Source organism: Cherax quadricarinatus, chromosome 3 (assembly GCF_038502225.1).
Source record: "Cherax quadricarinatus isolate ZL_2023a chromosome 3, ASM3850222v1, whole genome shotgun sequence".
NCBI lineage: Eukaryota > Metazoa > Arthropoda > Malacostraca > Decapoda > Parastacidae > Cherax > Cherax quadricarinatus.
In genome coordinates, this window is record NC_091294.1 from 1,289,256 (window position 1) to 1,299,255 (window position 10,000).

At 45.9% G+C, this 10,000-nt stretch overlaps 2 protein-coding genes across 2 annotated transcripts in view; one reads left to right on the forward strand and one right to left on the reverse strand.

The window, feature by feature from the left end:
* The window catches only part of LOC128691748 (myosin heavy chain, clone 203), a 250,812-nt gene that overhangs the window by 188,820 nt on the left and 51,992 nt on the right, over positions 1-10,000 (forward strand). The gene's annotated exons all lie outside the window — the stretch shown is intronic.
* Positions 1-10,000, reverse strand: part of LOC128706542 (hyaluronidase) — a 43,122-nt gene that overhangs the window by 1,114 nt on the left and 32,008 nt on the right. Inside the window, exons 3-6 of the mRNA XM_053801460.2 lie at positions 3,933-4,105; positions 2,802-2,909; positions 785-981; positions 103-244 (exon numbers count right to left, since the gene is read on the reverse strand). Of these exons, the coding sequence (XP_053657435.2) occupies positions 103-244; positions 785-981; positions 2,802-2,909; positions 3,933-4,105 (620 nt within the window). The remainder of the gene's footprint in view (positions 1-102; positions 245-784; positions 982-2,801; positions 2,910-3,932; positions 4,106-10,000) is intronic.

A 10,000-nucleotide genomic window follows, 5' to 3' on the forward strand; every position in this document is an offset into this window, starting at 1 on the left:
TTTTATTGTCTACAGTGGGTTCGTGTGTGCCATATTAATGCAACTAGAGCAAAGCTGTATTCATGAAGAGTCACACATAGATGGGTAGGTCTGGTTAGTTACCTTGAGAGACAGACACTGTTCCTTGGTGGCAACATCTTCTCTGGAACCCCAGACAACGGCTCCCTCCAGTCCCAGCACCTTAGTGTAGCCCAGGGTGTTGACTACGTCCAAGGGGGACAAGTAACTCTCAGAGTCGTGGTACCTGAGGGAGAAACATCATCACCTCACTACATTGCTCCTGATTCTGTCCAGCGCGCTAATAGAAATAGTTAGAGTAACTATATACCAGATTTACAGGGCAAATGAATACTAGTATTGACTTTAAAGACCGGAACAAAGAACCTTTTTAAAATTAAGAAATTTAACCTGACGGTAATTCAACCTAAGGGAAACAGAATTATGAAATACAATATTTTCAGAGGATTTGAAAGAGCGTATGGATCAAAGTGAAATAAGCACAAGGGCAAGAGGACATACAAGAAATGTAGATACTGTTGAGTCATAAAACTTTAATAAATATTGTACTTTTTCAATCTCATGGAGAAGAGAACGTGAACTGAGCTGGATGTGGAAGTGATGAAGGCAAATTCCATATACAGTCTCAAAAATATTCTGAGGTCCAAGAGTCCAGGAGACAATGACGGCTTATAAAAGGTTAAGAAGGAAGTCATGAGCTGAGACCACCACAGCAAACACATCTCGGGGAGTACAACAGGATGAGTACAATAAGGTGAGTACACACCTGTACCAGAAGTAGGGAAGGATGGGGATGTTGACCCCAGCTCGTTCTCTCATACGGATGGCTTCACCGAGGCGTCCTTGAGCGTTGAGACGACGAGTAGCGGGGTCCCAACCGCTGTCCTTGAAGATGTAGATGCTGGGATATAGAGCTGAGCTCATCTGGATAAGCCACAGCATCTCGTTATTGTGCTCCATCACCTGTGAGAGAGGCCCAGAGGAAAAGGGAAGAGAGGCTGCTTCAGTGTGGTATTCAGCTGTATCTTAGTTCTAAAAAAAAAAAATTGATGTAGCGTGGCGTTAACTGAGCGTTGCCTCTCATGTGTGCCTTATATCAGAGTCCACCTATTCTTGTGGTAAGTGGCTATATTTATACCTCTGTCACAACTGTTTTAACCAAAGATGGAGTTGATATCGCTAATATAAGGTCTATAAATTTGGTTGTAAGAGTAACTTTATGTCCACTTGCAGAGGGAGAGTGGCGCTGCCCAGCACACTCGCTCTGCGGATAAAAATCTGCTGCGTTTTATAACAAATAAGGAAATGTTGATATTACACACGTGTTGTGTGTAATTGTCTGTTTACATATTTGTAGGTAAAAGACACGAATGCACTGATTAAAAACAAATATTAAGGAGGAACTGGAGGAAGGTAGTATGGAGGAGGTGTCAGTAGTGTTAGTGTGTACTGTGTAGTATACTTAGATAATCCCAGCTACTTTATAGATAGGCTCCCTTGCTAGCTGTGACGTCACGAGATCCTCATGTGAGCCGAAGACCACAGCATTCGGTCTCAGTCATTCATGGTCCACTCAATAGGCATAGACAAGACAGGCAGGCTCCTGGGCTTCTCCTCAAGACTCTCTGAATTATACGCTTCCACGACATCCAACGTGTGTATTTCTTACTCCAGTATCTCCTCACGAACCCCCACGATAGAGGTGAATATATTCAGATATTTAGGAGTGGACGTGTCAGCAGATGGGTCTATGAAATATGAGGTGAATCATAAAATTGATGAGAGGAAAAAGGTGAGTGGTGCACTTAGGAGTCTGTGGAGACAACTTTGTCCATGAAAGCAAAGAGGGGAATGCATGAGAGTATAGTTATACCAACGCTCTGCTACATGAATATTGCAACAACAACAAGGTTGGAGGCAGTGGAGATGTCACGTCTCAGGGCAATGTGTGGTGTGAATATAATGCAGAGAATTCGTAGTTTGGAAATTAGGAGGAGGTGTGGGATTACCAAAACTATTATCCAGAGGGCTGAGGAGGGGTTGGTGAGGTGGTTTGGACATGTAGAGAGGAAGGAATAATATAGAATGACTTCGAGAGTGTATAAATCTGTAGTGGAGGGAAGGTGGGGTAGGGGTTGGCCAAGGAAAGGTTGGAGGGAGGGGGTAAAGGAGGTTTTGCGTGTGAGGGGCTTGGACTTCTAGCAAGGATGCATGAGCGTGTTAGATAGGAGTGATTGGAGATAAACGGTTTTTTAGGACTTGACGTGCTGTTGGAGTGTAAACAAGGTAACATTTATGAAGGGATTCAGAGAAACCTGTAGGCCGGACTTGAGTCCTGGAGATGGAAAGTACAGTGTCTGCACTCTGATGGAGGGGTGTTAATGTTGCAGTTTTATAATTGTAGTGTACGCCTCTGGCAAGACAGCGATGAAGTGAATGGTGAAGTTTTTCTTTTACGGGCCACCCTGCCTTGGTGGGAAATGGCCGACGTGTTAATAGTAAAAAATAATTAAGGAAATATCTTAATCAACACTTACGTGTCTTGTACCTACAAACTATTTGTTTGTACTAGCATTGGACATATTTCCAGGGTGAATGAGATCCGCAGCAGCTTACTAACACCAGTATGCAATCTTACCGTTAAGCGGACATGGGCAGCATGTGTAAGAAGTATCCATGCGTCTCACCCTGCCCAAAACAAAAACCCAGGAACATTCATGTGTACACCCACTGGGGTTACCAGTACACGAGGTGAGAACCAAGGAGTCGTAATGGGTACTCACCGTTGACTTGCAGTTGGCGGTCCCAGGGTTGTAATTGTGGCAGTACGGGTAGTGGTAGTAACCCCAGAGTGCCCCAGGACGTAGCTGACGACCCTGCCACAACAGCACCTGCCACATACACTCTAGGTAACTCCGTGTAACAGGAAGATTCACAGCCTAGTGTAGACCCACATGATTGACTGCTAACTTTCCCATCTGTTAACTAGCACAGTTAAAAAACTCTGTGAGAATATTTATTATTGTATATATCATAAAATGTAAATATAAGTCGTCTGACAGAAGAAAATAATCTTAAGTCTTAATATCAAACGAGGCCCTTCTATGAATATTGGCAGGATGGTTATAGTGTATATGCTCATCTAAATGGGAGAAGAATTGTCTGGATGATGTTTTGATGGTAGTAAGAACCGGAACTTGATAAACTCAACCAGGGCAAAATGTTAAATATAGACTAGTCCTGGAGCAGTGTAAGAATTCTTATGAGCGTCTGATGAAAGACTCCGTCAGTGAGCACAACACTGGGGATAAACTTGTAGTGTTGCTCAAGGTAGTGAACATTCGCTTCATATCAAGAGTCTTCATCTGGTTAAGGTGTGTGTCAACGTGAACTAAAAGAAGCTCGACTCTCCTTCTTTCTGAGGTTTCGCCTTCTGGCTTCCCAGATGCTGCACAGCATCACCATCTGGGCAAGACAGACTGTATGGTGTTACCATGCAAGATTCCAGATGTGAGACAAGGATTAAAAATATTTACGTCATCTGTAGCAGCATCAGAAGAAATACACCGTAATTTCACAGTCTAGAGCATTTTTTTTTTTAGAATGATTGTCAGATAAGAAATTCATTATTCAGTATAAATTCTAAAGGAATAGTGGAAAAACTGCCAAATAAGGCCACTGAAGTTATTGCAAGAGTGTTAATGATTGGGTGTGTGTTGGACCTATCCAGTATAGGCCAGCAAGCCTACAGCTTTTTTGTTATAGCATTATCACTGTGGTGGGTCACTGCAGCAGTAACCTCTGACATATCAGTGCTGGAAAAAGTGATTTGGCTGAGCCTATTACAGCATTCTTCTTTACTTATGCTATTAATTGTTCTACCTCCCCGCCCAATCACCTGAACTTACACTCACCTCAAAGAAGTCTCTGGCGGTGGCATTGAAGGTGGCCTCGGCGAGTTCGTCTACCTCGGTGGGAGGAAGTTCTGGGTAGTGGTCAACCACCCACTCTCTGGACGCCTGGCGATACTCGGGTAAACTCATATCCAGGCTGGGGTAGTATGTCTCAAAGTCAAGCACAGCTACACCTGCATGTTGTATTGAAGGAGACTAAGTGGAGGTGTTAAGTATGCACACACACACACACACACACACACACACACACACACACAAACGTTTACACCCACACATTCTCACACATACAGACTCACACACACTCTCCCCCCCCCTGCACCATCCCCACCAATCTCCCACTCCTTCCTCTGATCCCCCCTCTCTCTCTCACCCTCCTTCTCCCCCACCTCTCCCTCTTTCCCCCTCTCCCTCTCCCATTCTCCCCCTTTGCTTCTCCCTCCTCCTCACTCCCCACATTCCCCCTTAATCCCCCTCCCCACCCCTCCCATTTAGCCACTGTCTACAGCTTCCTCCTCTACCTCCCCCACCCCTCCTACACTCGGACAAACACACCACAAAACAAACGCACAGAATTGCACAAGTTTTTCATTCTGTGGCACCCAAAACAAAAAAAAATCGCTTGCCAGAGAGGAGGAAGGAAAACCAAGGGACTTGAAGATGAATCTGCAAAAGAAGATTGGGCAGCAGAGCTCATGAAAAGGGAACATGAATGGGGAAAGATGCTAGAAGAACTTAGCATGAGAATGGAAGAGAGGATAGATGCAGAAAGCAAGAAGTGGGAAATGCAAGCCACAGCAGCAGAGGCTAGGTTACAGAGATTAGAAAAGGAACTGAAAAACCTGAAATAGCCTAAAGAACTAAAGAACAATTTGGGTATGACATCAGAGACTGCTACCTCAGTCACAAACAAGGGGACTGTAGGGAACGAAGGAGTGAAACTACATGCAGAAGACCTATCAGACCATTGTGGAGCCTGAGAAAAAGAGAGAATCACATCGGGAGCAATCGAGGGGACTGTAGAAAATGAAAGAGCTAAGCTATATGTGGAGGCCCTAACAGATCACAGCAGAACCCAGGGAAAGCTGAGAAGGGAAAATGACAGGCCACTGGGCCCAAGGACAATAGATAGTGAAGAAACTGAAGAAAAAAAAGCTGCAATGGAGGAACCTAAATTGAATCAGTGGATACATAGGGATATGCAGTGGGAGAATGAAAGGGAGATGTCAGTGTTTGTTTATGGGTTCCAGGAAGTTGAAGGGGAAACTTACGAAGCAAAAAACAAGTAGAGAAAAATGCGATCGAAAGCATCATAAAAACAATAGGAGAAGATGACATGACCCAGCTGGCAAATTTTCGGAGAATAGGCGGGTTTGCAAGAAGGAGAGCCCAGCCAGCAAAAGTGACTTTCAAAGCAGAATCAACTCAGAACAGGATCTTGCAAGACTAATGGACATGCCAGTGTACCGGAAGGTGTATCTTGACCATGACAGAACACAAGAAGAAAGGCAGAAACTGAGAGAGATGGTACAAAGATGAAAGGAGGAAAGAGAGATGGAAATGGAGATGGACAGGAGAACCCAGACTCAGGAGGAAGATCAAATACAGCCTCCCTCACAACCACAGACAGAAGCTCCCCAACTAGGACAACCCCAATATATCCAAACATTCTAACCCAAAACACACATGCTATATCCAATCCCCCCACCCATCTCATTACAAACTCCACCCCCACAACAACCACCCATAGTTCCTTATCAGGTCTCCCATTTCCCCAACCCCAACGTACCCCCCAGACCACAGCTTTAGAAAAGAAGTTGAAGGTGTGGTATACAAATGCAGATGGAATAACAAATACGTGTGAGGAGTGTCATGAAAGAATCAAGGAGACATTCCCAGACATAATAGAACTCACAGAAACAAAACCTCACCAGGATGATAACAGATGCAATCTTTCCCCTGGATATCAAATCCTTGGAAAAGATAGAGGGAGGAGAGGGGGAGGAGGAGTTGCACTGCTCATTAAAACCCAGTGGGGATTTGAGAAAATGGAAGGAATGGATGGCATGGGCAAAAGGGACTACTTAGTAGGAACAATCCAGTCTGAGGGCCATAAGATGGTAATTGCAGTAATGTACAACCTGCCACAGAACTGCAGGAGGCCAAGAGAAGAATACAATGAGAGCAACAGAGCAGTGGTCGACACACTTGCTGAGGTGGCCAGAAGAGATCAGTTATGGGTGATTTTAATCACAAAGAGATTGACTAGGAAAACCTGGAGCCCTATGAAGGTCCCAAAACATGGAGAGCCAAGATGATGGATGTGGTACCGGAAACCTTATGCATCAACATGTTAGAGACGCTACCAGAGAGAGAGGTTAGGTTGATCCAGCAAGACTGGACCTTGTATTCACCTTGAGTAGTTTAGACATCGAGGATATCATGTATGAAAGGCCCTTAACCCTTAAACTGTCCAAATGTAAATCTACATCTACGTGTGGGGGGCTCCGAACGTAGATCTATGTTTTTTTTTTTTTTACATGCTTTCAAATGGGGAAAATCAAGGTCGGAGTGCTACACATGTGAACGTAGATCTACATTTGGACAGTTTAAGGGCTAGGAGCTAGTGATCATGTGGTTCTGTGCTTTGACTACATAATTGAGCTACAAGTGGAGGGAGTAGCAGGAATAGGATGGGAAAAACCAAGCTACTAAAGGTGAGTTTGTGGTGATTTCAGCATCCAGTGAGGGTGTTTCTCCAAGTAGGTATGTGGGAGAGGAAGCAGCCGGGTTCCTCGCCTCACTCACACCTTAACCGCCTACCACCACACTCCACTACGTACTCACTCCCTCTGCAGTGTTTTCTGCTGTTTTCTGCGTGAATTCATTGCCAGAGCTGTGTATCTGAGTGCCCGAGACCACTTGAAGCTACGTGGATCACCAAGCCATGTAGATCAGCAAGCCACGTAGATCACGAAGCCACATGGAGCAAGCCACATAGATCATGAGCCCATGTGGGGTGTGGACGATGCCACATGGATCTACAAGCCATGTGGGTTACCAAGCCAGACGTCCCAGGCCACATGCTGTGGTCTGCTACTGCATCACTCCACTGACGTCACCTTATGACATCACCCACAATGCTGCCTGACTTCATGATGTCACCGACGATGCTGCCCGACTCCAGGACGTCACCTCGACACATCTGCTGACATCACCTCACGCTGTCTGCTGACATCGCCATGCTGCCGACGTCACCTTGCGATGTCACCCCATGACATCACCTCACGACGTCACACCTGATCGACAGTGTTAGCTTCACAGTGAGCAATATGTTGTGTTGTCGAGAAGACTGAGAGAAGATATATGTCATGTGTTAATTAATTCCTCTCAGTCAGTGTTCTCACATGTTCATGTATAGCTTAGTGTCGATTTTTGCACAGAAAGCGTCATTTGCTAGTAAGCCCTGTTGTACCGCATGTGCAGTGTGGGTGTGTGCAGTTTTCCTTGTGTCCTGTGTGGTCTTGAGCCCAGCTATGTGGACCTCAGGTCTTTGCCCAGACCACTGTGTTGCCTGTCACCCGGTGTGACCAGCACGTTTGACAGCTGATATTAGTCAGCCCCGAGCGTCTGAGCCTCTTGTACAAAAAGCTCTTATGCCTGTTGCTCGTGGTGCCCTGCAGAATCATACCTGCTATGATTCCCATCGAGTTTTGTTTCACTTCACCTCCAGACCATCAGAGTGCAGTTATATGTAGAGAAACAAGTCTGGGGATGCTTAGACTAACCTCTGCTTTAACTCCAACTGCCGAGAAAATGACACTCGTCAAGCCACAGTTAGACCCTGATGGCAGGCGCTGTGTCAGCCTCATGTCATAGCTTCAGTGAGCAGCCTGCACAAAGATGATGTCACTTTGACTGCTAGCCCGCTCACTGCAGTACGGTGTATGATGTTACGACTCCCAGATGTTTTGCCATGTTGTCTCTGCCACAACTCACTCCACGCTCGCCAGCAGTGACAGCCCCAGCAACAGTCCCAGTCGAGAAATGTCCTCCTGAGTCGCTTGCCAGAAGAAATCCTGCCCAGTTGCCGAGTACTGACGATGCCTCACTCAAGGCGACCAGCTGGTTGTGTCCCAGGTTGAGTGAAACCCTGCAGCGACTCCTACGATGACTGCTTCACCGTTCCAGAGGAGACCATACCCTGTTTTGTCACAGCTCAGTTGCAGTGACGTCTCCTGTGTTGCAGTATCTGTCCAGATCCAGGAAGGCATGCAGTGATGTCCATCGACGCTCACTGCCTATGAACACGATGTTTAGCACACCCCACCTGTTTTTTCTTCCCTCCCTGTAGGAAGTTTTTTTCCATGTCCAAGTATGTATATATATGTTTTTATTTTGTGTTCTGTACCCTGTTCCGGCGAGAGAGAGACCAAGTTTTTTTTTTACAGCCAGTCATGGTCAGGGACGACCTACAGCCAGTCATGGTCAGGGACGACCATGGTGGTGCATGGTCAAGCAAGTGTAGACAGCCTGTACGGTCTGCATGGACAGCCTATGCTGTCTGCCAGCTGAGTTCATATTTTGCACCATGTTTGTGCTGCCACCTATAGGCCTATGCCACTTCAGTATGCCCAGACCTGCCTCTTTCCCACTCTCTCAGTGGCCTTCACTCAGTCAACAAGGCCTACTCCTCTCTCCCTCACTGGGCATGGCCCCTCCGGGCCTTGGGCACAAACACACCGCCTGTGTACACAGATTTCGCAAATAAAGTAAGAAGCCTCCAAAGAGTTATCATTACTCCCCACTCTGCAGGAACGACCAATAATCTGGTAAACACCACTAACAAAGATCTTCAACACATCCATTGAAACTGGGCAACTCCCTGAGGTATGGAAGATGGCAAATGTAGTCCCAATTTTTAAAAAGGAGACAGACACGAAGCATTAAACCACAGACCTGTGTCACTAACGTGCATAGTATGTAAAGTCATGGAGAAGATTATCAGGAGAGTGGTGGAGCACCTGGAAAGAAATAAGTGAATAATCGACAACCAGCACAGTTTCAGGGAAGGAAAATCCTGTGTCACAAGCCTTCTGGAGTTTTATGGCAAGGTGACAGAAGTAAGACAAGAGAGAGAGGGATGAATAGACTGCATTTTCTTCGAGTGCAAGAAGGCCTTCGACACAGTTCCTCACAAGAGATTAGTGCAAAAGCTAGAGGATCAGGCACGCATAACAGGAAAGGCGCTGCAAATGATCAGAGAATACCTGACAGGGAGGCAACAACGAGTCATGGTAAGTGACAAGATGTCAGAATGGGTGCCTGTGACAAGCGGGGTTCCACAGGGGTCAGTCCTAGGACCTGTGCTGTTTTTGGTATGTGTGAATGACATAACAGAAGGGATAAACTCAGAAGTGTCCCTGTTTGCAGATGATGTGAAGTTAATGAGGAAAATCAAATCAGTCGGGGATCAGGCAGGACTACAAAGAGAACTGGACAGGCTACAAGACTGGTCCAGCAACTGGCACCTTGAATTTAACCCTGCCAAATGCAAAGTCATGAAGATCGGGGAAGGGCAAAGAAGACCGCAGACACAGTATAGTCTAGGTGGCCAAAGACTGCAAACTTCACCCAAGGAAAAAGATCTTGGGGTGAATATAATACGGAGCACATCTCCTGAGGCGCACATCAATCAGATAACTGCTGCAGCATATGGGCGTATGGCAAACCTATGGACAGCATTCCGATACCTCAGTAAGAAATCATTCAAGACTCTGTACACCATTTACGTCAGGCCCTTACTGGAGTATGCAGCACCAGTTTGGAATCCACACATGGTCAAGCACGTCAAGAAATTAGAGAAAGTGCAAAGGTTTGCAACAAGACTAGTCTCAGAGCTAAGGGGATTGTCTTACGAAGGAAGGTTAAAGGAAATTAGCCTGACGACACTGGAGGACAGGAGGGTCAGGGGAGACATGGTAACGACATATAAAATACTGCATGGAATAGACAAGGTGGACAAAGACAGGATATTCCAGATATGGGACACAGAAACAATGGGTCACATT